This window comes from Perca fluviatilis, chromosome 11, assembly GCF_010015445.1.
Source record: "Perca fluviatilis chromosome 11, GENO_Pfluv_1.0, whole genome shotgun sequence".
NCBI lineage: Eukaryota > Metazoa > Chordata > Actinopteri > Perciformes > Percidae > Perca > Perca fluviatilis.
This window is the reverse complement of record NC_053122.1, coordinates 23119596-23147542: the sequence shown is the minus strand read 5'-3', so window position 1 is coordinate 23147542 and position 27947 is coordinate 23119596. Positions and strand designations below refer to the sequence as shown.

General features: G+C 41.2%; 2 protein-coding genes across 5 annotated transcripts; both read right to left on the bottom strand.

The window, feature by feature from the left end:
• Positions 1 to 125: 125 nt before the first annotated feature.
• Positions 126 to 13287, bottom strand: LOC120568942 (BTB/POZ domain-containing protein KCTD1). 3 transcript variants are annotated; one of them, XM_039816700.1, is made up of 6 exons: positions 12940 to 13287; positions 7988 to 8281; positions 6973 to 7151; positions 5828 to 5972; positions 3596 to 3901; positions 126 to 1337 (listed from the first exon to the last, which is right to left on the bottom strand). In XM_039816700.1, exons 1-6 carry the CDS (start codon positions 12946 to 12948, stop codon positions 1176 to 1178), a joined length of 1095 nt encoding a protein of 364 aa, XP_039672634.1. In that variant the 5' UTR covers positions 12949 to 13287; the 3' UTR covers positions 126 to 1175. The 3 variants fall into 3 exon arrangements, with proteins under 3 accessions (XP_039672634.1, XP_039672635.1, XP_039672636.1); XM_039816701.1 differs by lacking the exon at positions 7988 to 8281 and adding an exon at positions 9371 to 9510 and having other exon boundaries at positions 12940 to 13282; XM_039816702.1 differs by lacking the exon at positions 7988 to 8281 and having other exon boundaries at positions 12940 to 13281.
• A 5303-nt stretch (positions 13288 to 18590) lies between these two features.
• aqp4 (aquaporin 4) lies at positions 18591 to 25020 on the bottom strand. 2 transcript variants are annotated; one of them, XM_039816970.1, is made up of 5 exons: positions 24894 to 25020; positions 23891 to 24308; positions 23636 to 23800; positions 21929 to 22009; positions 18591 to 20885 (listed from the first exon to the last, which is right to left on the bottom strand). In XM_039816970.1, the coding sequence occupies exons 1-5, from the start codon at positions 24983 to 24985 to the stop codon at positions 20634 to 20636; spliced, it is 1008 nt and encodes a 335-aa protein (XP_039672904.1). In that variant the 5' UTR covers positions 24986 to 25020; the 3' UTR covers positions 18591 to 20633. The 2 variants fall into 2 exon arrangements, with proteins under 2 accessions (XP_039672904.1, XP_039672903.1); XM_039816969.1 differs by lacking the exon at positions 24894 to 25020 and adding an exon at positions 24742 to 24887.
• Between the last annotated feature and the right edge of the window lie 2927 nt (positions 25021 to 27947).

Below are 27947 nucleotides of genomic sequence, written 5' to 3'. Positions count from 1 at the left end.
ATAGAGGCTGCTAGAAAGAATCTTACGAGGTAAGATAGATGCAGTGAATTAAAATGTGAGGAATTGCCATCTCACTTAGCAGACACGTGAAAGCAGCGGTGTAAAAACAGCGAACACACACCATGACAACTTAAGTTGAGATTTATTTCACATTTTGTGCTACATTCCTCTTTACTCAAATCTAGGGAGCGTAGGTGGGTCAGTCATCTTAGAAATACTATATATCCAACTTCATATCAATATGTGCTACAAGTAAAAGTGATCTTGGAGTCGGTTGTACGTTAAGCTTTAATCTGTTCAGTCATGTTAGAGGCAACAAATCGCTTTAAAAAGATTCAATGTAAAAAACACAAACACATATACAATGAAAGGAATTTACAGGTCATGACTCAGGGGAATATTATGATCCAATTAAATAATTCCCAAGTTAGCACATGGGGGTTAGTAGTTCATACTACGCAAAGAGGCAAATGTTGTGACATAATAGTTTACTGAATTATTTTCTGTACTGCGTATGGATGGGTCTTATTTTGATGATACTAATGTCAACTATATTTCATGGCATAATCCAATAAAATAACTTTCATTAAAGTAAAAAAAAACACTTCATTGGTATCATAATATTCAACATCATGTTAGTTGTGAAAAAAGATGCTTTGTTGAAACTAACGGTTTATGACAACTGAGACATTCTGTACTGTAAGCAACACATTAGTGACCTTTTTACAGCGAGGGATAAAAACAGACTTTGCCAATTTGCCAGTGAGACATCAAAATCAAGTCATTGGTGACAAGCTATGCAACATACTACGTAAGCAATAAAAGCCTTCCTTTAAATTTATATGGGTATAATAGAAATCATAGTCAACCTAATGTAGGCTCCAAGTTTTAAAACAAACTTTGTTTGGGGATCCAGCGTATATAAATCCTTTTTAAATTGGTTTATGGGGGCTAGACATTCACAAATGTCTGTGCAATCTCAAATGTCTTGTATCTTCTTATGGCAAAAAAATCTCCTGTTGCACCTCATATTTATTCTCTAGATGGTTCTCAAGTTTAAGAAAACAAAAACATTAACAAGGAAAACGGAGAAAAACAGAGTCCACAGAGCTCTGCAGCATTGAGCGTTTGGACGCCACAGAAAAGTCTAGCACCTCCTACAGCTCGGGAGGTTTCTAGTCCAGCTGCTCCTGCTTTATCCTGTTTGAATTGGATCCTCGCTGACTCGTCCTCCTCAGTTCCCTCCTCAGGACGTACTCGCTGAATTGGGATGAGTCCACGCCTCCACCACAGGAGCCGGCGATCTCGAAGCCACGTTGTTGCAGGCGCTCTAGAACCTGGAAAAGGTGGAATGGGATAGAAGGGGGAAGATGTTAGTGGCAATACAGGACATCAATCACAGAGGGAAAAGCATCATTAGCATCCTGCATTAGCACTCTGGTGACAGGCAGGGCTTACTCATATATCTTTGATAGTCAGTGCCAACCTGGTCAAGAGGCCCGATACATCATTCATGGAGGTCTACCAGTCCCAAATAAATTGTGATGCTAAAACATAAATGTAACCTCTAACCTTTTGTTTACTACTGGAAAGCACAGAACCATCCAAAACTCTTCTAGCTATATGCTGCAGAGTTAGTGCTAAGTAAAGCATTGGAAACAGCTCTGGGAGTAATACGGCCTGTGATGAGAATTTGGATGAGACTTTCACAAGACTCGATTTTCCTCATGCCTCATTTTCATTGTTTTCTGGTGTACGTGTGTATGTGTGTGTGTGTGTGTGTGTGTGTGTGTGTGTGTGTGTGTGTGTGTGTGTGTGTGTGATCTCGCAGCCTTGCAGACATCTACAGACGTGTCCAGGGGGGCTGTAGGATCACATTCCATCGAAGAGGCCCCAGGGAGCAGTGAGGCTTTCTCTCTGCCACTTGGCCCAGTGTGGGCTGCTCAGCAAAACCCCCTCTCCCCATTTCTCCCCCAGCCCCCAGGCCCAAGCCTCCGCCAAAACTACAAAGGTCCCCCTACTGCTGGCAGCTCTCTCTGCCCCCCTTCCTTCTCTCCAAACCCCCGCCCTGCCTCCATTAGCCGCAGATACAGCATCCACCGCCTGCGTGCTTTAATAACCAAACAGGATTATGGGCCCTGCCTGGGGACAACCTGCCAGGGAGCATGCTCACTCTCTTGCTTGCTCTCCACGACTCACACACTTTAGAGACGCGTTTGTTTGTGTGTTTTTTGGGAGGGAGATGGAGATTTGACTTCCTCAAATGGAGACACAGTCCAAATTATTGTGAAATCTTTTCAAATATGCCTCTCCTCCATTGCTTATTGATGCGTATCTGAGGATTTTACCATCAATTAATTAGTGGAATATCAATATCTAACCAGGGAAATACAATATTGCCAAATACATGATGAAAGATGAATTAAAAATGTTTTTCTGAATGTAGAAGTTTTCCCTTTAAAGTCTTGTTTTAGTCTTCAAAATATGGTTTTGCCTAGAACTCATTATGCCTATGAAAAGTTTTGTCATAGTATTGCTCCCCTAGAAATCCCAACTTTCCCAACACCACAACCGTAAAGGATGTTTTTCAACAAAAATAACCTCATTTGGCGAGACTACTTCTCTAACTTTGCTTTATTTTAGTGAAGAACTACCACTACCATGCACAGCCTCAAAGAATTGCTGGTATTCAACTTCATGCAGGAGTCTGGTGGCTCTGCAGAACTACTATTTGGTATGAAATCTTACTAAAATGTGGCTTTATTTTCATTTTAAATTGAGCATCGATCCAACAACCCTCTAAGACACTCGGGGGAATACTCTTATGTGTAGACGTCAGATGATTCCCCCGAGTGTCTTAGAGGGTTGTTAAGTGTTTTACCGTATCCTGAATTGCTCCCATCCTCTGTCTGTCTGCCAGTTTCCCCTCAGTTTGCACAATCATGTGACTCTCCACCATGATTCAAGGTGTCAGCCATCTCCTTAATGAATGGGTTGAAATCCACCATTAACCCATTTACTGTCCCTTCTGTGCAGCTTGGCCCTGATGCCCATATCAAAGGGAAAGTTTAAAACAATCAAAATGACTTATCGATTTAATTGTATGTGTTTTTCTTCCACATGGAACCCATGCAACATACAGTGGTATGAGTGCTGCAAAGGTTTTAAAGCTGACCATCCACAAGCTCCGAAGCCGAATTTAAAAAATCATTATTCCGGTCAGATCACAGAGAAGTAAAGATGATGGTAGACTTATGTAATGATGGCTTGCCAAATTGATGCTTTGATATACTCATCAAAGAACTCGTTTTTCCGCAAGGCTGTTCTTGCACTCGATTAGATTAAAAAAGATAAGAATTTGCAATCAGACATCAGTAAAATTCTAAAGGTCTACAGTGTAACCGCAAATGAAAAAAGTTGAATGAACAGATCATCACCTAAGTCAAATCCTCGGGCATATAACTGAATGGAAAAATATAGAAAAACATACTTTATCTAACCTTTCAGGGGTTTATACTTATTGAGGAATGCTGAAAAAGATGCTGAGTAGCCTATAAATGACAGTACACCCACAGCAGCCCACTGTTCCCCTTACCTGGACAGAGTTGAGGTGGCAGTATCCATTAAGTGGGAAGCGGATGACGTGCGTGGAGTCATGGTTCCAGCCGGCATTGACAGAGTTGCACATGACGTCACCGATTTCCGGAAACACGTCTTCAATCAGGGCCTTGTCACCGCTGAGCGCGATCCTCTCGCCCAAGTCAGGTGCAACGCGCACCACCAAGCACTCGCAGGGGCGCGACACCCGGCCTAGCTCCTGGTCCTGACGCCAGCGCTCCAGCTCAGCAAGCATTGGCTGCAGCTGGAAGTACCGCGCCTCCTCGTACAGCAGACTGTAGTCCTGTAGGAGACAGGGCAAAGGGCGTTGACATCTTAGGATATTATGTATATTATCTTACATGTTGTCGCTGGCGAGAAGGAACCGCTTATTTCAATATTTCGTCATTTTAATTTGTTATCATAAATCAATGCTATTGGTCACCCTTTACATCTGTATGTTGGTTTAACAGTGACGAGGGGATTTCATCTGACTTCGAGCTCAATAAAATGTTTTTTTTTAAATTAGCCGTTTTTCATTTCCTGACAATCAACAGTTCTGGACATCCAAGGCCCGACAGCGATGATGTGCTGCTTGATATGGTAGTTCTGTGAACATCAGTTTTTACTTCACCAGGTTAACTAACAAGTTTTATCATCAGTATCAATTGCCTTTTAAAGAACAGGCTTGTGGCTTTCTGGTTTAAGACCATATACAGTTACCCCACATCCCTCATTTACTGTCAGGTCTTTACGGTCTCCTAATAAAGGCAAATATATCCAAATAATACTTAAAAAGGGTAAGATAAAAAAAAATAAGATTAAACATAGTTTAATAATAATCTTGTGACTTTCTTTTTTTATACTTTCAGGGCTTTTATTAGATAATACAGATAGACAGGTAAGGGAGAGAGAGGGGACGACATGCAGCAAAGGGCCATGGGTTGGATTCGAACCCCAGCCACACTGTATATCGCTAGGTATATATATTTACCACACAAAATCTGTAAGGGTTCATGGACTGTCAGTGAGACGAGTATGTGACTCATGCTGGGTCATGACGTCAACACTGTAAAGATTAAGATTAGCAGAAAACTTTTCCAATATACTTTAATTTGTGCCAGTATAGTTAATCTAAAAGCATTCTAGTTTGAATGTGTTTATTTACAGATTCTTAAATGCAATAGCCCGATAATCTCTCCTGTTCATTTTAGTTTTTTTGACATGCCCTCAAGCAATCCTACAAAAAATAAGATACTTCCCTGGTATTTTGAGGTAGATTGAACTGAATTGGATGAGGCTGGTAGTCGAATGCAGCACACAGGACATCTTGCTATACTAGATAGCAAAATTAATAAAAAACAGAATAAGCTAATCAGTTTACGGTTTTGATTTTCTTTTTAATGCGGATCCAAACCAAAAAAAGAAACAGCAAAGTTTGAAAACCACTGTTGTACATGAACGAGCAATAAACCCCAGCAAAGACACCATTCAGCAAACATTACAGAAGATCCAGAGTAGAGGAGATGTAGTGCGACATGTAACACAGGGTTGTGTGGGGTAGAGGAGCCGATCCTTTACCCGCAGGACAGCAGGGCCTAAATCTCACCAGATTCAAGTGTTCTCATGTTTCTATCAAAATCTACGCAATGTGAATGGGGCCTTAGCTTGAACTTGAGCCTGACTTTTGTCTTTGCTTATTATAGCTGACATACTTTCCAGTGATTGAGTCACACTGTGGACAGTCCATCAGATACTGTGGTTATTTGTTTTCTCCCAGGGCAAGTTAAGTAATTACTGACTAAATGACACATAAGAGTGAAAAAAAAGTAGGAATGCTAATGTGTCACATACAGTGAGACTCACGCTGGATAGAAACTTGGCTTGAGAACACTGCACTGATGAAATCTAGCACATGCAATGTGGTCGTGGGCGCCAGAGCATTTATTTATTTGTCTTGATGCAAGCTTATTGTTTTCCTTGCATATCTCAAACAAATCTTTGGCCACTTAGAGCTGGAGGGCACCAAATTGCATCAGATGACTAGTAAATCCATTATGATTGAGCTTTGCTTGCCCTGATATTTTGTCTCCAGCATGGGAACCGTTTTCAGCAATTCAAGGAGGACTAGCGACTAAAGGCATTCCACGGCCTTGGCATTGATTGTAAGTTGTAGGACTGCTGACTGGCTGATGGGACTTTACAGTTTCTAGGATGGACATCTACTCACTTTGAAGTCTTCTGGGATGAGAAGCTTGGACGTCCTGAGGAAGTTGAGGATGTAGCGGAACATGTGTCCATCCCTGTCAATGAAGTAGTGCTGCTTCAGGCTGTCCAGGACTATAGGCTCTGTGCCATCAAAGAGACGACCAATTCTACCCACAGAGAAGGGAGGGGGGGAGGGTGGGGAGGCAAGGCGAGAGGGTGGAGAGGTGGAGGACAACATGTCAAAATTAACAATCTTACTATTTCTTTATTTCTCAATGCTAAAGTTCACAACATTAGGTATGAACTAATATAATGCATCATCGATATACTACTCTTGAGCTTGTGTTTTTTTTGCACCTTGTAGACAACGGAGAGAAAAAAGAAAGAGGGAGAGGCAAAACATTAGCATGTGCAAAATGATGTGACTCACTCATTTTCTCAAGCTCTAAAATGTTTTCCCACCTTCGCACAGACATTCACTACCAAGCTTAATCAACCGTGAAGAAAGAAAGAAAGAAAGAAAGAAAGAAAGAAAGAAAGAAAGAAAGAAAGAAAGAAAAAGATTAAAAACAGAGTTGGTCTGAAAGGTCAGGGCCAGCTGGTAGTTGGTTGCCTGAGGCAGGGTGCCAGTCACCCTGGGGCCTGGGCTAGGAGCGACAGTGGGGCCTCCCAGCCTCCAGATGGCCCCATGCCCTTTGGCCCTTTACTGCTGTGACATCTGTCGGAATAACCAAGTTGCTTTTGTCTGTGCACTGCATTCTGCACTCCAACAAATTGTACATGTGTAACTCTGGGTGTTACTTACACTGGAAAACATTTTGTTATACTTGATAACTCCAAAAGCAACTAATGCTGCAGATGTTTTGGATAGAAGGAGTAAACATTCAATTTATACTTTGTATCTCCACCAAGTGCATCCACGAGATATTTCTGTGATTTGACAAGATGTGACATTTGAACGTCACAGGATGACATTAAACATTAAACAGAATGACATTCTGACGCTGATACATCTGCCTTGAAAAGAAAGTGTAAAACACTGAATCTTACACAACCTCCTTTCAAGCAACATAATAGACACAACCATTCACTACCAGCCAAAAAAAACAGCTAACTTTATCTTCATCGCTGCACTTAAAATACATTTGCATGGTAGAGCAGACTCACCGGGATTCTGGGAATTTTGTTAAGGTGGCCAGACTGCTGGTGTACATGTGTCCGCCCACATCAATGTGCACAGGGGCGTTGGACTTGGTGAGCTGTGCAGGTGCTGGGATGCCCTGGTTGCTCAAGGGAGACACCGGTGACCGTGTGATCATGGGCCTGGACATGCTGGAGCGATGATCCTGTAAAACACAACACAAGGGACAACATATTATACCACAGGGAGGTACCACAGATCGGAAGATTCTTCTGCATACCAAGATTTGCTTTAAAAAAAAATACACAATTGGAACCACTGGGGGCTTGATAATTAAGATTCAGTACATTTGAAATTGGAAAAAAATAATTTGACCCAACAATTTTTTATATTTCTGTATCACAACAGACTCCATAGTCAGGAATGAAAGGGAAGATTTTCTTCTCTGCAAGTTAGAGCAGCCTGACCTTGACCTGAATGTTGCCACAATCCACAAGCATGCGCTCCTGTGGGCCATAATCTCCGAAACCAAATTAATTTGGAGCATCAATCTCATAGTCTTGGAAATGAGCAATAATGACTCTTGATTTGAACACTGTAATAGGATTTGGAGAAATTGTGCCTGTTAACCTACAAACACCATTAGGAGACAATTTCTGTGAAGCTCTGAGAAGAAAATTACTTCACCCGGAAAAAGTTTCAGACTCTTGAGTGAAGATGGGAGAAAAGACTAGTCTGTGACACCTCAATCACTGAGGATTATTAAAGAGTTATATTTTAAACATTTTCTGAAAATGATTCAAACTGGTTTAACAGTGAATTAAAGCAGGAAACGGGACTATGCGTGCGTGCGTGATATTCAAATAGCGTGACAATAGTGCGCACTCTAGGCTACATTAAGGACAGCAGGAAGACAATCTATGCACACACTGCATTCAATAAAACCTAAGTGTCTGTCACTTCGGTGACAGTTAAACCCCAGCCTTACAGTCATTTTCTCTTTTTTTCCCCCCCAGACAAAATCGGACTTTACGCGTTTACCTGCGCCGGCATCACTGTGTTTGGAGAGGAAGTCACCGAATGGTCATTTTGCTTGAGAGATGCTGCGGGGACCGGCTCTCCTCTGACTGAGAACATCAGTGAGGGCTCCCTGCACTCCGCCGCTCGCATCGGGAGCCGTTTGAGGGAAGCGTGCACGGACTCATCCACAGAACTGATTGGACGCGGTCGCTTTCTCGCTTTCTGATGCGTTAAGTCCATGATGTCCGTTTCGTCCATTACAGCGCAGACGTTGAGGTTAACAGATAGGACGAGGTCGGCTTTTCCCCAACGAACCTGCCAAATGTGGAGAGGCGTGAAAAGCGGGATAGCGAACACGGGGGGGGAGGAAGAGCAGCGCCGTGGCTGTCACACGGAGCAGCTTCTTTGCAATGGCTGGGAGAAGTCAAAGCCCCCGACAACATTAGCATTGTAGCGCCTACGGCTCTTTTGGGCTGTCGCTGTTTCAGTGGCAGGTAGCCTATGTGTGTCGCATTTTCAGAATAAAAGAAATCCTGCCCAACAAAAAGAATGATCGGGATATGCGAGTCGTGTCAACGCGCACATCTGGACCTGTCACAGCTGGCCTTTGCCCTTTTGGAGCAGTGTGTCTGCGCGCGGTCACCCTCCTCCTGATGTTGCTGCCCATTGTTGAGCAGCAGTTGTGTTCAGCGGGTCAAACCCTCCTTCAACACAACAGACCCACAAAGTCCAAAGTTCAGTGAAAATAACCAAGCGGTGACCAACCCGCTCAACCACCTGGACATAAATGGCCCTCTAACACCCTCCACCCACAAACACACATCTCTCATAAGCACCTGACTGATCATGCTCTTTCCAATCACACAAAAGCAGCCAGTGATAGCTTTTTCAGTGATGAATGTTGAAGTGAATAAACACTCTTTTCATCATTTGTACAGAATATAACAGTGATATTAACTTAAGTGACCTTTGTGTGAACAAAAAAGAAACATCACAGCAAATCACATCACATCCCTCCACAACAGCAAGACACTTAAAGCATCTTCTTGATCAGTTTCTCCTTGGCTACACGCCTGACAAATACTATCACAGTTACTGTATGATGACTGCAGTGTGTAAACACCACGTCCGCTGACCACATCAGCATTGCAAAACCCCCCACGCTAATGACATCATGTCGTATAAAACCAGACCACAACATGTCCAATTGCTGTTAAAAGTACTGCCACAGCACTCTCCTGGGCTGTTTTTTTCTTCATAGAAAATGCAGGGAATCCACAAATTTTAATAACATTCAGATTCAAATTAATTAGTTCAACCACTGGCCTTAAAACATCCACATTCCTGCTTCTCATTGGCAGTGTGAGTTTCACACCTAGATACCCAATTAGCAATTAAGCTTGCCTTTGAGTGTAGGCCTCCAATGCGGTGTGTGATCCTGGTCTGATTTGCATGCCGCTTGTGCACGCGCTGATAAGCGCAGGCAGCAGTCATACATAGTTTTAAAATTCAACTCCAGAATCCCTCGCAGAAGGCAAAGGGGCCTGCAGGGCAAAAGAGAGAGAAATCACATGGCTGCTCTTCAAAAGGGGACCTGTGTAAGGCAGTCGGCAAAGTGCGTGGGATCACACTCAGAATGCAGGTAATTTGTTCCCTGACTAATTTGTGGAGATGGTGGTGTGTGTGTGTGTGTATGTGTGAGTGAGTGTCAGAGCGAGTGTGTGCCTGTGGAGAGTAAGTTCTGAAAACAGCTTGGTGGAATTGGATTTCCTCAAAGCCTTGTCATCGCAAAGGTGGATTGAGTGTAAAATCTGTAAGGCATTATGGAAAATTGCAGGGGAGAGAGAAGAGAGAGTGAAAGAGAACGGGTGGTTGGGTGGGTGTGAGGTGGAGGGGGGTAGCGGGTTGTGGGAATGAGGTCTTATATCACTAAATCATTCTGAGTTGTTGGAAGTAAAGATACACGTGTTGTGCACCTTTTCTTGGACATGTCTGCATTGATTTCTGTCTTTACACTTTTTTCTCAGGGACAAATCAAAGATCACCACATGTGATGGATGGCTGATCAGGGATGCTCATGTATGAGCCATCAGCTTCAAGATGTGCACTGCAGATCTGCCACACCAGCACTTTCCCTACAGTACCTGTTGCCATTTTGAATTTGGCAAGTGCTACAAAAGTCTCCCATGCATGTCCCTCACATGGGAGACTGTTTGTCGACGTGTTCCCAAAGTTTCCAGCCTTTGTGAAACAAGTCAAAATGTGGGGAATTTGCTCCTTTACCCAGCTTGTGTCATTTTGTTGCACCACAGTATGCACAAACAAATCTAAAACAGGCACAGTGCATCAAAGCCGGGAGTATTTGGGCTGCTCCAGTTACTCCTGTTGTTTTTCCATCAATGGTCTGAAGTCTTTTAAGCCTTTTTATGCAAAATCATCATTTTACCATCTTCTTTACATCTCAAGGAAAACACACTAGCCTATAGCTCTGTTTGCATCTTTAGTAAGCTAATGCAGGGTATTACCCACTCCTAAAAACTTAGGAAGCAAGTGCCTGTCTGCTATTGCAATAATCAACGGGCCTGTTGGGATCAACATCAGCAACAAACCAGCTTTCAATTTTTCATCCCACAATGCAGCTTTTCAGTGTTTCGACATATCGCACAAGACACAATTAGCATTTCAGATCAGAGCATTAACATTCAGTTCGAGGCAGGCAGACTGGTATTTACATAATCTGGATGGGTTGTCTCTGCTTTGTTGCCTATGGCTATTTGTTTCAAATGTCCACACGCAGACAACTACAGACTTTGGGTTCATTTCAGTTACTGCTGGTTGTAAAGGCAAAAAAAAAAAACAGGTAATGAGGTTGTCATAACAGAATGCTCTGAAAATATTGTAGGCTGGTCAGGTGTGTACCACTTTGGATTCTATAAGGTCAAGCTTCCAAACGAAACCAAATCTACAGTAGTTTGCTAATACATGTGTTTAAACATTTTAAGAAAACTTTAGAAATTATCAATGCAGGTATTTTATAAATACAATAACAGTATTTTTGATGAATACAGAGATATGTACCGTATAACATTGTCTGTGGTTTGCATCATGTCAACCTCACAAGTAACTTCAAGCGTATTTGTTCAATAACCGCAGTCGCTCTGTGAGTGTGTGGCAACAAATGCAGACATGTGCTCAGTGTAAAAACTACTTTGGCGTTTAGTGAAAGGATGAAGAGGTTGCCTCGCAGAAAAAGAAGTTACCAGAGGAAAGGCACCTCGCTGACCTGCTCCTGAGCAAAGAGAAATGTGATATTCTGGATAAACCAATTTTTAAGGTGACAAATAAGGGAAATAATCATCTGAAATGCCTCTGAATCAGCAATGTCATAGAACTACAAGCCACTCTGTTGATGTTGACTATAAAAGGCAATCTGAACTTAGGCAAAGTTTCACATTTTACATCCAAGACAGTTGCATTTCATATCATAGCAGTGCTCCAGAAACACATAATTATCACCTGAGTAGCCGGGCTACTTGTCTACTTCCACATAATTTTTTGTGTAGCAGTGCATCAGCATGACATCACAGATAAGGAAGTGATTTCAGTGCTCGGTTGCTGCAGGCTGTTGGAGACAGTGGTGCATGTTCAAACTGTCCCAGGGCACAGGAGTGGCAGAGCCGTAATATGAAACATAATAACAGCATTTCTCTAAGGGGTTTCAAATTACCAAGTAAAGCACCTCTGACTTGGAACTGAAATGTGGACTAACTGACTTGTTTTTCAAATAGGCCTATTTATCTTTTGACAGATCAGTGTAATTGTACTGGGAAACAGATGTACCGATGCTGTAGTAAAGAAGTATGGTTTTGTTGTTACAGCGCCATCAAGTGATCATCCTGACAAGCCAACATCTCAATCTCATTCTGTTTATTCATGCACCCTCTGAAACTGGTGAAACCGAGTACTGACTTTCATTGCAGGTGACCTAAACTTTATTATATATATATATATATATATATATATATATATATATATATATATATATATATATATATATATAATGTTACATTTAATAAATGTAATTTAAAGTCCTCGCCTCCCTGCAGTACAGTGAGAAATATTATGTAACCAAACTATCTATTTTATTGTATTTTTGCTTTAGGATGTTATATATCATTTTACAGTATAAACTTTATGAAGCTCAGTAGATGTTTTTTTTTTTACACAATACATGCTCCCATGGGCGAAATAGCTCCAGAGTATTACTTAGTGAACTATATTTGCCGATTCGCAGTCGGACCTTGGAGTTGATTACGCACGGCGCGGTCAAAGAGCCAAGAGAGGCGATGAAAGAATAAAATCGCTTGTGTCTTCGTTTAGACTCCATAAATACGATTCTCTTAACAGGATCACGGCTTGTTTTAAAGGGTGATTCACAGATTCTGCATTGACGTGTTTAAAAAATACACCCTGTCTTACTGAATAAGAAAAACGCCTGGGGCAAAATTACTCCACAATGGCGTCTTTCATTAGAAGATCTGGGGCAGCCAGGAAATAGAACTGTTTCACGACTAAACTGACTTTTAAAAAAAATACTTCATGAAAACGGCAAACGCAGGTTTGGGTAAGTTATGAGCAAGTTGTACAGCAACAGCGACACGAAGACGGCGATGTGTGCGAGGCTGAAACGCGCCAGGAGCGAATTCACACGGTGGACAAGTAGAGTGTTTGCTCGACAAGATCGCAGTGTAATCCGCTGGTCGCTTAGACCAGATGTACCAAAGCTTCGTAAATTGCAGCCACGCGCATACATTTGTACAGTAACTAAGGAACAATAGCCAGGAAGTGGTTAAATATTTTTAAAGAACTGTACCGCTCGAATCGCTTGGCACATGCGTAAAAGCTGCTGCGCCTCAATGTCCCAGTCCACCCAGCCTCGGAAATAATAGCAAACCAAATAAATCTCCGCTTACCTGAAACATAGAGCGGCATAAAGTATCTATTTATGCACCTTTTCCCTCCGATTTGGCCCACGATCTGCTTCTCTTCCTACACCAGTGAGAAATGCAATAGCTTGGCTAAGGTAGACAGAACAAAATACAGAGAATACTTGCTCCAGGGCTCCGAAACCCCTCAAGGCAAAGATCAGGATACAATTAGCTCATGTCTCTGCCCCAGTCTAAACCAATCTGCAGAATAAAACTCCCAGCAAAGGAAGAGATCACAGCAGCAGTGCCTTAGTCGTTGTTGAGTTTATGTTTTTATAAAATAAAATAAAGATTTTTTTTTTTCTGCATTTACAACACCCTCACTCTTCCTGCCTCCAACTTGCCTATTGCCTCCCTCTCGCAGAGAAGCTGATTTTAATCGTTATGATTAGTTTTGATGTAACGTTCCCCCGGGCGATTGCTACAAATGGATGGAGTGTTTCTTTGCCAGGGAGGAAAAGCAGCAGATGATGATAATTATATAGATTGTTGGTGGAGTCCTTTGATTTTTTTTTTCTTCTTCTCCTACCTCTCAAACATCTAACCTATCTAGTGTGCTTCTTTAACGCATGTCATCCACACTGCATGTGTACCAGGCAACTTGTTGATTAGCTTGGATTCAACTTATTAATTTAATGGAATGTGGTTAATGAAATTCCCACTCCTTTGTAATCTTTTTAGTCTCTTTCCTCCCTTTGGACAGCCTCCAAATGACGTAGTTGTATAAATAAGCACTTGCAGCTTGCCTTGCCCCAATCAAGTCTGAATCAGTGCCTGAGGGTGATGTGCGAGCTCATTTCAAATGTTCAACCATGCATGATTTCAGGAAGATTGAGGCACTTCTGAGGCTTTTAGATTTACTTGGGGAATGCAGTCAGCAAATGAAGTACATGTTTAAAGTCATTCCTTTTGTGAAATTCCTTCATGTGAACATGCATAATTATTGTGTCTGTGTCAATAGTGCTATTTTGTGCACATCTGGAATTGACAGTTATTTCTTTACACTCTCAACAGTTATCATCACCTCATACACAGTGGAATAAGGCTGAAATACCCGCTCTTGCGCCCCCTACTGTTGAGAGCATCAACTTTTTTAACAGCAGCTCTGAACAACAGTCAGCTACATGCCACTCGCTCTGAAACCAAATCAATTTTGCCATGTTATTGTAACATTACCCAACTTTAAAAGCAGGGAAAAAACACAAGACAAGTATAGAACAAACAACCATTTGAAACAGATATGTAATATTCATCTAGGGAGACAACTCAATCCAGGTTTGTTCTCAAGTTCAAGCAACAGTGGATTAAGAATGCCCCGTCAAGGGTCTAGTGACTGATGGATGCAAGCATGCAAACAAAAGCATTTTCCAATTCTCCTCATCAAAACAAATTCCCTCTCAAAACATCTTTGTAGATGATAAACAGAATTGCATTTGAGGAAAGGCCAGCTATTCCTTGCCTATCCGATCCAAGGGCCATAAAACTTTCCACTTTTTGACCGGCATGTCCCACAGGAAAACAAACAAAAGATTAAAGTGTTACAATGAAGTTATTTGCCCCAGAGGTTGCTGGCTTTCGTATGATACGCCAAGCCCCAAATATCATCCCACACACACACGCACACACACATTTTTATGCCATTAGTCTGACAAACTATAGTGAACGGAGAACGCCCCAGGCCTTAAAATCCCATGCGTTATCCATTTTCTACACAAATGGAGCCCATTCATAATGGGGTCCTCTCACTTCAGTATTCAAAATATGCATCAGATGTTGCTGTAGCTAACCAGTGGAGATCTTTGAATGGTGTTTGATACCAAAAAGCCATTTTTCTAATACTGCTGTGGAAGGGTAGTATTGTCCTTGGCTCTAGACCTAACTGCTACAGCAGCAACAGCAGGCGAGCGCTGGCTGGCTGCACCATATTTTGGTGGGCAAATTATCCAGATTGGTTGCAGATGTGAGTATGCACCAAACAGAAACTGCCTTGCCTGAATGACATCATAGGGATATTAATGCATACACACATACACAGGAGAGAGGAACCCTGGAAAACTTTTTCTGCTTGCTGGAATTGAATGAGAAACAGACACAAAAAAACCTAATTAGTTTGGTTATCAATCTTTTCTCTCACAACTTAAACATTAACATTTAAACATGTAACACATTCTTCCTGTTACAAATTGAATCAATGAAACACACCCTCTCCTAATTGACTACATTCTCTCAAGCTACAGCCTAACTTGGACTGGTATGACCCATAGCTTATGGTGGCTAATGTTAGCAAACATTAAATATGTATTGGTGTATAATGACTCTTCTTTACTTGTGCTACTGTTAGACAGCATTTTAGCATTTAGCATAACCCTGTACATGTCACCAAAGTGACTGCTGAAAAAAACTTACAATTTAAACATTGTAAAAAAAAAAGGCCTGTTTTATCGTTATTATTTTAACAATAACACAGTCTTAACTTTATGGCATCTGAATGTTTATTTTATTATGGAGGAGCAAATATATTGCTTTTCTCTTTATGACCTTCATTTCTAGCATCAGTTAATATTTAAGTGGCTGAACAGCCATTACACCTTCCGATTGACATCGGCCTTCCTGGCTCTCGCAAACCAGTCAGCGTGGACTAAGAGAGATGTTGGTTTTGCCTCAGACCATTTTAATAACTGCTGCTGTACTCGCCACACCCCTTTAATGGCCCGTGGTTATGTAAGGGAGTGGGATGGATAAGGCAAAGTGCTGAAGCTGCTCCAGAGCCTGACTCAATCTGCCCTGCAGGGTTGCACAGTTTTAGGCAGAACTGTTCATCGAATATTATCTTTGGCACAATGTAATTTAGCTCTAGGGAATAACTGTTGCTCAAATGTTGTCCAAGTCAAAGCATCAAGTATGACCTTTAAAGGCTAAACATTAACAATGGTAGGCTAATTATATGACAGAGGAGCTCCTTTGTTCAGTTAGTAATGGCAAAAGAGTACTATAGTTGTGTCTTTGTTCATGCTTTACTCCAGAAACTTCTAATATGCAAACTCTGTGGAGCTGTGCATGTACATGTCTGTGACTCACTGTTACTATTGTGTTATTACAGCTTACAAAGCAAGCATGGCACACACGTCTGAGTTTATTCTGCTCATGAAATAGTTTCAATTTTCTATATGACAAAAGTGGTCACAAATCAAGGTTTGAAAAGTCACTTTTTCTGTAACTGAGAAAAGACAGGGATCCCCATTTTATGACTTTATGACTAGCAGCCCCATTCTTTGACTTCCCTTTCAGTCCCAAATCCACCCGTCCCACCCACAGTGGACAGAGGAGTCAGTGCCGCTACTATGAGGGGAAGAGAGACAAGAGGAGGGGGCTGCTTGGGTAATGCTGGGAGGCTCTAATAAAATGTAATCCTATTATATGGTTCCCACTAGAGGGCAACAATAATAAAGGTTTCCCTAATAACACAAGAAGACCAAACCCAAATGGAAAACAGCTCCTCCGGTCAAGTCCCACACTTGTACATATATCCTCTCATTAACCCAATTGCTGTTGGGCCACATTACACCGACAGGCCTTCGAGATTTAGCCATGATGGCGCTGCAAGAGTTAAGTCAAACAAATGTGTTTCATCAAACTGCAGTTTGGGCTTCTCTGCATAAAAGAATTGAAGGGGGGGTGGGAGGAGTGAGGGAATGTGTGCAGATGGGAAGTTGGAAGCAGAGCCCCGAGGAAACCAATCAGAACTTCTCCACCCGCCCTTCCTGTGTCAAAGCCACCGGGGTCTCAGGTGTGTGTTACATGAGCTAATACCAACCAAACTTGATTGTATTTGTTAGAGTAATCACAATTTTGCAAATTACCATTTTGGAAATGATAGTCCTATCATTGGAAAACAAAATCACAGTACAGTAGAGGAACCCCACAAACTAGAAACCACCAGATAAGACTTGATAGCTTAGTAAACCTCCAAACGATGATGAAGTTTAATTCGTCCTTGTGGGCCAAACAAAATGAAATATTTCTTAGTAGAAAAGTTACAAAAAGATGGAATTTCATCAGATCTGCTTCTTTACAAACAAACTCTTTGCACAGGAACAGTGGAAGTGACTTTCTTTGACTAATATTAACAAGAAATGGCAATCTCCCTACTGGAAAAAAAGATGTAAACACAAACTCTCATATTTATATATGATTTGATAATGTAATGAATGAGTTATACTGCTTCCTAGCTATCTCGCATAAATGCAGTGAAATATTTATCACAAGTGACAGGGTGAGTGAGAATATCAATCATATTCTCAAGACAGCTTGAGTTATTAAGTGAGCCAATGTAACAGTATTACAAAACCCAGAATAACAAAGTTATTTATCTCTCTCTCTCTCTCTCTCTCTCTCTCTCTCTCTATTTGTGTATTTGGAGTTGTGTGTGTGTTTGTGTGTGTGTGTGTGTGTGTGTGTGTGTGTGTGTGTGTGTGTGTGTGTGTGTGTGTGTTTGTGTGTTTACGTGTTTGACAGCATCAGACAGAGAGAGAAAGAGTGTCGCATGCCTTCCTGTTCCTGTACCACCCTCCAACCCCATAGCCGCAGACTCAAGGCAGTTTCCAGAATCAAACAATTTCACGCAGCTACTGGAGGAGGAAATGAACTGAGCCCAGAGCAATAATAAAATTATACAAATGTTATTACAGACTCGCCTGCTACTGTCCTACTTTAATTCAAATTTGGGCACTCCAGGCGGTGCTGGTGGCAGAGACCTTCCTGAATAAATCAACATTAGCTTACGTCTAAATTATTAAGGAAGTGGGAGACTTTCTTGTTTATAGTATGAATTATTAAACAAGTGTTTAACGCTGTTTTTCTTCATGAATCCCCAAATATTAATTGCTAATGATCTTTAAGGTGTGTGTTTTATCTTTTGCCCCTTCTGTTGTATGCTGGGAATTGAAAATCCGAATTTTCAAGTCGCAAAAAAATCTGTCTGTTCTCAGTTAGATAAGCATGAGATGCACTTTGAGATATACTTTGCCAGCCTCTGTATGATGTGCAAATTAAGCTCTAGTTACGACAATAGTCCCATCATATTGCCATTGTTGGTATTTGCAATGACTGTGAATGTAAATTAATGAATTATAGAGGCAGCCACTGTGAAGGCTATCCAGACATTATCAGTTTTCTGCTCAACATCTCGCTGATAGGCCGCTATGTTAACAAACAGACTGCTGGAAAAAGTGTTGGTCTATCATTTGCTGTTACTTTTTATTTATCATTTCCTAATTGAGGTGTCTGCAACAAGCCGTTGGAAGTTTGTCAACAGACAAGGATAATATTCTAATGACATGTTAGAATTTGATTGGCCCTTTACAGCATCTGATCATTTATGCAAGAGTATGAAAACGCATCGCAAGGAGCTTCAACAGTATCTTGCTTTGTATGCACACATGAGCCACATATACATATTTTTAATCTCCATCACCATTATGAAATCCATAAGAAAACCAAATTTCAAATCCAACAGGGACTGCTCTGCTCACTTGTCTTCAGATATTTAATCTTCAGATGAGCAAAGGCCAATAAATCAAAAACGAGTGAGCCCATTCCCCACCGTCTGTCCCAAGAGGAAATCATGAAACATCAGATTTATGTACTCATTTATTTGGGCTATAAATATGATTAAAGGGAGCTGAGAGGTTGCTGGCCTCGAGCCACTGAAGCCTTAAGGGATACGGGCTGCATGCCTGCAGGTAAAGGATAGTTCTGCTAAGAAAATCAGTGAGGTCCATGTTCATCTCCAGTAGGCCTTGAAGAAGAGTGTTCATTAACATCAACAATCTAACACAACTAGAGGTAAATCTGTGACTGTAAACTGTCTGCAACCCTTTTAATACAAGTATTGTGATTGCAGCTTCAGTGAAAATAAGAATCCTCTCACAAAATTGTAAAAATGCTTAGAATACCAAGGTTAAAAAAAGTATTTTAGTATGAGCTCAGGCTTCTGTTGGAGCACTGTGTTCCTGTTATAGAATGCTATGCAACACTTAATCCTCCTGTGTAGTTCTGAATTAATGGCCTGGACCCATTTCAAATGAAATGTGGCTCAGACTTATGAATAAAACTGACTTGTGTCTACCCACGTTTGCAGTGTAACCTGTACATCCAAGGCTCGTGGGTGCCCTCCCCTGGAGAAATACACATGGGAGCATTATTGCACAGTAGGTGATTCACACTGTAGCCAATAGGTGATGCTGTTGTCACGCCTAAAGGCTGCACTTGGAGGAGGAAGGTGACATGGGGGGAGTTAGTCCATGTAGGAGTAAAAGCAATTTTGATTTAGTATCTGAATTATACTGGCATTCTAGCCCTGCAAACGCAATATAGTTGCACCACGTAGACAACTTCAGTTGATGCAGCAGGATCAGTGGTGCTGATCATTTCCTCCGCATTACAGAAAAAAGATTGAATTGCACCTGTTTTTTTAGAAAAGGAAATAAAGTGCAGACATAACAGATCACCTCTATTTCGTACCACAAAGTGGTATCATTTCCTGTGCTCTCTGCTGATGGAATGAGATTACATGAAGCTATTCTCAGAGACTTAACTCACAAGGAACACATCCTGGACATTTATCTGGCCATGGGGAGACATAATCTAAAGGTAGATGAGCCAATCCATCACTGATCTGAACCTTTCCCCTTCACAGTGCCCAGCTCCTACAGAAGCAAGTGACTCAAGTTGAAAAGCCCCCCAGGTAATGGTCATTTTGAGGAAGAAAACTTTTCTGCATCTAACCTGTTCACATGTGTGAAAACAACATAATAAGCCAAAAAGAAATCATTAATAATGACTTAGACTTTAAAAAATAACATTATTTTTCTTTTACATCTTGTAGCACGTCCAGTTTGTGAACATAAAACAGGAACTAAGTAAAACGCAAAATCAGCCAAATATCTTATCAATAAGTTAAAAACAAGTATGACATACAGCAAATCATAGAGAAATAAGAAACTGTGTTACAAGAACCAAATCTAGATCTATGAAATAAAAACAACCAAGTATCACAATTTTTACGAAATAGAAAAGAAACAGACAGAATAAGATAGACAGAAACAGTGTTTCCATAAGCATGAACTGGTTGTTTCCCTGACTAATGCACTGAAAATAGAGAGCACTGTAAAACAACTCTGGTAATAAAGCTTGTCAGAGCTGCCTTACAGGGCTTGGGATCTGTAATGTGCTTAATTTTTACAAGGAAAATCTCTCCTGTTATTATATATACAGTACACGGACCAAATGTGACACTAATCCAAAAATAACAAGCCTGCGTTTTCTTCTTCATTTCTTCAAATCAGCGTGATGACCCCACATAATTGGTTGACCCCACATATATTTCCCTAACACAATGTATTGCAGACTGTCATTCTGCAGCGTGCAATGTGCACCACATGCCAACACTGCTACAAAACCGTTCAGGAAGGACCTCAGGAGGAGTATTGAACAGGTTGTAGATGTGTGTTGGATTGATCCATAACATCATATTAGCTTTATTACAATTAAAGTAATTCAGTCTTGCTGTGAAGCCTCGTGGACAGAAATCACATACTGCTTCGGAGGGGGGTATGCTCAAGATGGATACTCATCATTCTGCTCTACAGATTGGTCTCTTTTTCCAGCGTGTGTGATAGTCATACTGAAGACAGCACTTCTCCTGTTGGGTCCTCGAAAGTATCCTTTTTCTCAGCTTTCACCAGATTGACGGTGTGGATAAATCCTGGCTTGATAGCAATGTCCTCTGTCTCCACTTCCCTGTATTTCGCTGATGGGTCCTTCTGAAAGACCTGCTTCAGCCTCTTCTTCATCTCAGGGTCAGGGCAGTATAGGTACTCATACAGACCAGCCGCCAGGATGCCCCCCAGAATGGGTCCCACCCAGTACACCTACCATAAACAGCAAAACAAACACCTTAATTAGTCAGCTGGTTAATCTGTGCCTATGGGAGATGTTTTATTACTGACAAAATGCAGTCCTGGCATTGCCAGGTCCGCACACCAGGGGGCGCCAAAGGGCACAGATGACCCCTGTCCAAGACCTAGAAGGGCCCATGCTAAGGTAGGAGGATGTGGATGAGGGGCCCAATTTGGAAAATGTTATCCCCCTGTTCATAAACCTGACAGTATCAGTATGCCTGGGCATCGCTACATAATGTGAAAAGAGAGTCAACCTTAATCAGAGGTAGGTAGATCAGTTTCTGCAGCATCGAGCATTTGCCTCCAAGAGAGGACACTTCTGAATATGATACCAGCCACAGTGACAGTTACTGACAGCGTTATACCCAAGCATATCATCCAATCTCACACACACACACACACACACACACACACACACACACACACACACACACACACACACACACACACACACACACACATTGATGCCACTTTGTCTGCAAATAGCTCAGTGGCAATTATTGATAGGATACAAAAATTCAGCGCTAATGCTATTTTACACCTTTTTCAGAGACTGTAGCTGGAGGTTAAAATGCTGTAAATATATGATTCCTTAGCACTTCTTTTGTTGGATGAAGTCATAAATTCCATTTTAAACCAGGTGTTTGATTTGTATTTAGTGAAATAAGTGAAAGGTGATTCCTTGATCGTATTTTTAGGTGACACCTGTTTTTACTGGTCTGGCAATGGTGCTGAAAATGTGACATTACCAGGTTTCAACATGGCATACTAGCCTGCTGTAGTCAAGCTTGCCCTGTTCGGGACAAAATCATTAGCTATTGCAACATTTCAGAGCATTTTGACATGGCACCATGACATAACATTTGAACCAGTGAGCTGATTTGTTATACTTGAGTAGTCATACATAAATGACCAGTCAAACTGACCCTATCACTATCAAGAGTATGTATGTGTCCTATTTTAGCCACACAAACTCCTCAAGAAGATTATCCTCTTTGGGAAGTATCTCTTACCCAGTGGTTCTCGAAGTTGAGTGTGACCAGTGCAGGAGCAAAGGATCGAGCAGGGTTCATGCTGGCTCCTGTATAAGGGATCTAGAAGACACATAACAGCATTGTTGTCAGTCTAAATGATAAAACATCATAGTTTTGTATAACATTATCATAGGTATTTTGCTTTGGCTTACATAACTTGTCTCATATTGAAACATATATCCTGCTATATCAATATATGCATTTGCTAAACAGACCCAGGGACAAATCCGTTGAGCAGTGCAAGAGATAACATCTATTTCCCTGTGCATTCATTTGCTCTGCAGGGTTCAGGGAGCCCCCAGAGATTGGTTGCTATGCGATGGCAACCTCCAACAAAGATGTGCAAGAGGGTGTGAATCAGTGAGAAGTCTAATATCACACATTGAAGAAGAGATGCGTTGACGCACCTGCTCTTTCTCAAGAAGCATCAGTGCTCCAGCTTTCAGTGAATGCTTAAGGGGCTTACACTTGGAATTATCGCTGAAAAAAATAACTTGTAGGATTCACCTAATAAAATCCTCGTAACAATTTGTACGAGCACGTTTTAAGTAAATTTTACTGCTTTAATATCAAGTACAATGCGCTTGCCAGTGTCAAGTAAAATTTACTTACCACTAAACTAAACATCTGTGGAGATGCTAAGTAAGTGTTACTTCATTATATTGAAATTGTAAGTTATATTTATTTAATATAATTAAGTAAACAATTAACTTTTTCATATACAGGAACATCACTGTCACCAAAATATTAAGTACATTTTATATACCTGTAATATTTATTGGTATGAATTTAATAAGTAGACATTATATTTTTTTCCTGATTGATATTTTAAATTACTTACATGAAGTAAAATATGTTACTCACTATAATCATGTAAATGTTGCTTATTTTAACAAATGTTAAATTTTCGCTTTGCATTTAATGAACTATTATCCCAAATCACATAACTAAAATACACAATACTATTAAAAATGTTGTGAACAGGGGGCGCCTGAATAGCTCACCTAATAGAGCGTGCGCGCCATGTGCAAAGGTTAAGTCCTTGTCGCAGTGGCCGCAGGCTCGACTCCGAACAGCGGCCCTTTGCTGCGTGTCTTTCCCCCTCTCTCTCCCCTTCCACATATCCAGCTGTCCTATATAATAAAGGCCTAAAATGCCCAAAAAAAACCAATTAACTATTTTAAGTGCATTACATGCTGTTGGGGTGTTTAGAATGACAGGGATAATGATATTCACATGGCACATATCATTCCACTGTGATTACTTTTGCATTAACCCATCTAACAAAGAGAAATATAGTTTTGAAAGTCAACAAGTCCTGGTCACATCTGACCACATCTTTTGGAGAGCCAAAGCTGAAGATAGATGCTGCAAGTCTATGTGTGGACAGTGGAAAGTCCATATTTGAATGAATCTTTGAATCAGTGTTTCAGGATCGGGTTGCAAAAGATTTCTAAGGTTGGTGTGTATTGTAGATTTTATATACTGTTTGAATATACACTTTGTGTAAATATTTCATTTGTTTCTACGTAATCTAATTGGCCATCCTCTTTCTGGAGTTATGAGAATTTTGGAACATAACATGGTGAGAGGTCAAAATTGTTTGAGAATCATTGCTGTAAGTATTCTCCTATCTAACTGCCATTTCACATCTATCTCTTGTCGAACTTACTGAAAGGTACTTACTGCAAATAAGTGACCAATCACTACAGCAAAGCCGATTGAAAGGCTAGCAGAACCTCCTAGGTCTGTGCGTTTGGGATCACAGGTGGCGAAGATGGTGAAGACCAGTTCGAATGTGATAAGGAGCTCCACAAGAAGGGCATGTCCTAATGAGATGTTGGAGTTCACCTTGCAAACAGAAGATTTTCTTAATGAACTTTACTTAACTTTAACAAAACGTATACACACAAGTTAACATGATTATGGTCAGATTCTTACCGTGGTCACACCGAATGACCCTCTAACAGCAGAAGGTGTGACTAGGTAAAGGATTGCAGCTCCTGTAATACCTCCCAGGCACTGAGCCACCACATAGAAGAATGCTTTTGCCAGACTTAGCTTTCTAGTTACAACCATCGCTGCAGTGACCGCCGGGTTTATGTGTCCACCACTAATGTGGCCAAAACATTGCACCATAGTGGCGATGCTCAGGCCAAAGCACAGGGAGATAAGGACTAGGTCAGCTGGGGGAGGCTTCTCCTCTCCTGCAGCCCAGTTGATGGTGGAGCCCAGACTGAGAAGGACAAAGATGAGAGTGGCCAGGTATTCTCCAGACACAGCCCTCCAGAAGTCTTTGGTCCAGATCCCTTTGAATGCCACCATTATGGTCTGCCAGTTACACCAGGACAGGAACCTCCTGGCAAAAAAGAATGAGCAAAATGATTACCTACTTATGTATTCCTGGTGTGTGCATATGGCTGGAAATGTACTGAACCCTATCAGCATGGCTGCCTGTGGGCACATCTGTAAATCCACTAGGGATTTAAGCCAGTGACTTCACATAATGCCATACAGAGCATTCTTTAAACATTGTGTACAGGGGCAAATTATCACACTTAAAGTCAAAGCACATGTTTAATTGCTGTCACTCATTGTACTTTAACCAGGATGGAGCAAAAATGCACATCTTTTGACTATTAAAGAGAATGTGGTTCACATTAATTGAAGCATCTGTTAAGTTACTGTACATTCAGAAAAATGTTGAAAATGAATATGCAATATCAGCAAACCTCCCAGGCAACAAAGCTGCATTGATAACTTTTTTTCTGGATCAAAAGGCTAAAACTTACCAAATGCAATAACGTGCTCTGCCTCTCTCTGTCCTCGTTGTGTGTGATGTGTTTTCATTCATAAGTCCTGGTAAGTTATTCAACCAGCAGAGACAACTCTCCCTTCTTAACATCTAAAAGTTGAAAAGGCTGTGTGACCCTTTAGTACTTACAGGAAAGCAGCAGGCTGTGAGAGAGCAGGATAGGAGCAGAGAGCAGGTCTGTCAGACGAACATGATCCACACATTGTGCTTCGGGATTGCATCCAGCAGCTTTATTAAGTTACTAGCTATCTCCTCACAGGAATTAAACAGTCTGCACAGGGGGAGGAGTCGCAAGATCTGCTTGCTGTGCAAACAGTTGCACCGTTGCACTCAGTCAGCCTCAGCATCTTAGTCATATCAGAGCTGTGAAAACATGCTGAAGAGATCAATACCCTGTCTACTTGGGATCATTGAATCTTTTTCAAAATCGTTCAGGTTATAGGGTAAATTTGTACAAGTCAGAAGTGTTACTTTTAACAGCTCAATGCCCTGTTACAGCCTTCCAATCAGGTGCATTTCAGTGGCCTAAGCAAGGTATTCTCTATCTTATTCTCTCCCCAGTTACTGAAAAAAAACCTAGTTAAAGTTAATTTGGATCCATTATTGAATAAAATCTCTTGTGATGTTAATCGATGGACGACTCTCAATCTCTCAATAACTGGGAAGGTCAATGTAAAACAAATGGTTTGTGTTCCCAAGCTGAACCATCTTATCCAATCTCTTCCTCTGGAGGTTCCCCTGTCATATTTTAAATGGTTTGACAGGATAACAACATTTATATGGAATGGCAAAAAAAAATACGTGGTTACATTTTGATAAATTACAAAGACCGAATGATAGAGGAGGTTTGGATCTTCCAAAAATGTTGTGTTACTACTATTATTTTAACTTAAGGCATCTGGCCCACTGGTCACTTCCTCCTGAGAGAGCCCCACCCTGGTTTTGTATTGAGCAATCTGTTCTTGCCCCATTATTGCCTCTACAAAGCCTGTCTGTATGGTGAGGCAACAAACATCCGATAATCGCTCACTTACAGTGCCTTGCGAAAGTATTCGGCCCCCTTGAACTTTTCGACCTTTTGCCACATTTCAGGCCTCAAACATAAAGATATAAAACTGTAATTTTTTGTGAAGAATCAACAACAAGTGGGACACAATCATGAAGTGGAACGAAATTTATTGGATATTTCAAACCTTTTAAACAAATAAAAAACTGAAATATTGGGCGTGCAAAATTATTCAGCCCCCTTAAGTTAATACTTTGTAGCGCCACCTTTTGCTGCGATTACAGCTGTAAGTCGCTTGGGGTATGTCTCTATCAGTTTTGCACATCGAGAGACTGACATTTTTGCCCATTCCTCCTTGCAAAACAGCTCGAGCTCAGTGAGGTTGGATGGAGAGCGTTTGTGAACAGCAGTTTTCAGTTCTTTCCACAGATTCTCGATTGGATTCAGGTCTGGACTTTGACTTGGCCATTCTAACACCTGGATATGTTTATTTGTGAACCATTCCATTGTAGATTTTGCTTTATGTTTTGGATCATTGTCTTGTTGGAAGACAAATCTCCGTCCCAGTCTCAGGTCTTTTGCAGACTCCATCAGGTTTTCTTCCAGAATGGTCCTGTATTTGGCTCCATCCATCTTCCCATCAATTTTAACCATCTTCCCTGTCCCTGCTGAAGAAAAGCAGGCCCAAACCATGATGCTGCCACCACCATGTTTGACAGTGGGGATGGTGTGTTCAGGGTGATGAGCTGTGTTGCTTTTACGCCAAACATAACGTTTTGCATTGTTGCCAAAAAGTTCGATTTTGGTTTCATCTGACCACAGCACCTTCTTCCACATGTTTGGTGTGTCTCCCAGGTGGCTTTTGGCAAACTTTAAACAACACTTTTTATGGATATCTTTAAGAAATGGCTTTCTTCTTGCCACTCTTCCATAAAGGCCAGATTTGTGCAGTATACGACTGATTGTTGTCCTATGGACAGAGTCTCCCACCTCAGCTGTAGATCTCTGCAGTTCATCCAGAGTGATCATGGGCCTCTTGGCTGCATCTCTGATCAGTCTTCTCATTGTATGAGCTGAAAGTTTAGAGGGACGGCCGGGTCTTCGTAGATTTGTAGTGGTCTGATACTCCTTCCATTTCAATATTATCGCTTGCACAGTGCTCCTTGGGATGTTTAAAGCTTGGGAAATCTTTTGTATCCAAATCCGGCTTTAAACTTCTCCACACAGTATCTCGGACCTGCCTGGTGTGTTCCTTGTTCTTCATGATGCTCTCTGCGCTTTACACGGACCTCTGAGACTATCACAGAGCAGGTGCATTTATACGGAGACTTGATTACACACAGCTGGATTCTATTTATCATCATTAGTCATTTAGGTCAACATTGGATCATTCAGAGATCCTCACTGAACTTCTGGAGAGAGTTTGCTGCACTGAAAGTAAAGGGGCTGAATAATTTTGCACGCCCACTTTTTCAGTTTTTTATTTGTTAAAAAAGTTTGAAATAGCCAATGAATTTCGTTCCACTTCATAATTGGGACCCACTTGTTGTTGATTCTTCACAAAAAATTACAGTTTTATATCTTTATGTTTGAGGCCTGAAATGTGGCAAAAGGTCGAAACGTTCAAGGGGGCCGAATACTTTCGCAAGGCACTGTAAAAGTAGTTTGGACCAAAGTGGCCCGGCTGCCTTATCAAGTATCTGGGAGAATCCAAAGTTATGTATTGGCAGATCTCCCCTTTTTTGGAGGGATTGGTTGAAAAAAGGAATAGTTACACTGGGGGATCTGTATTTAGGTGGTATATTGAAATCCTATAAGGATGTAGTATAGCAATTTGGAATCCCCAAGTCCCAATTTTTTAGATATTTGCAACTTTGCGATCTGTTAGTGGGGATAGTTTTGGATCCAGTTCTTCAGCCCCAAACTCACCAGAATGTTTAGATGAGGTGTTGATGAACTTTTGGAAGGTCAAGAGGCTTCTTGGTATTATTCTGTGCTTAGGCAGGACCTGGGGGATGGAGCCTGGTCAGCCCTCAAGAAGACATGGGAAAGGGATCTGAATATATACAATGAAATACACTGGATTATGAGGAATGGGACAGAATTGGTAGGAATAATAAAACCTGTGATGTATGGGTGCGTCTCATTCAGTTCAAGATTATGCACTGCTTCTACTG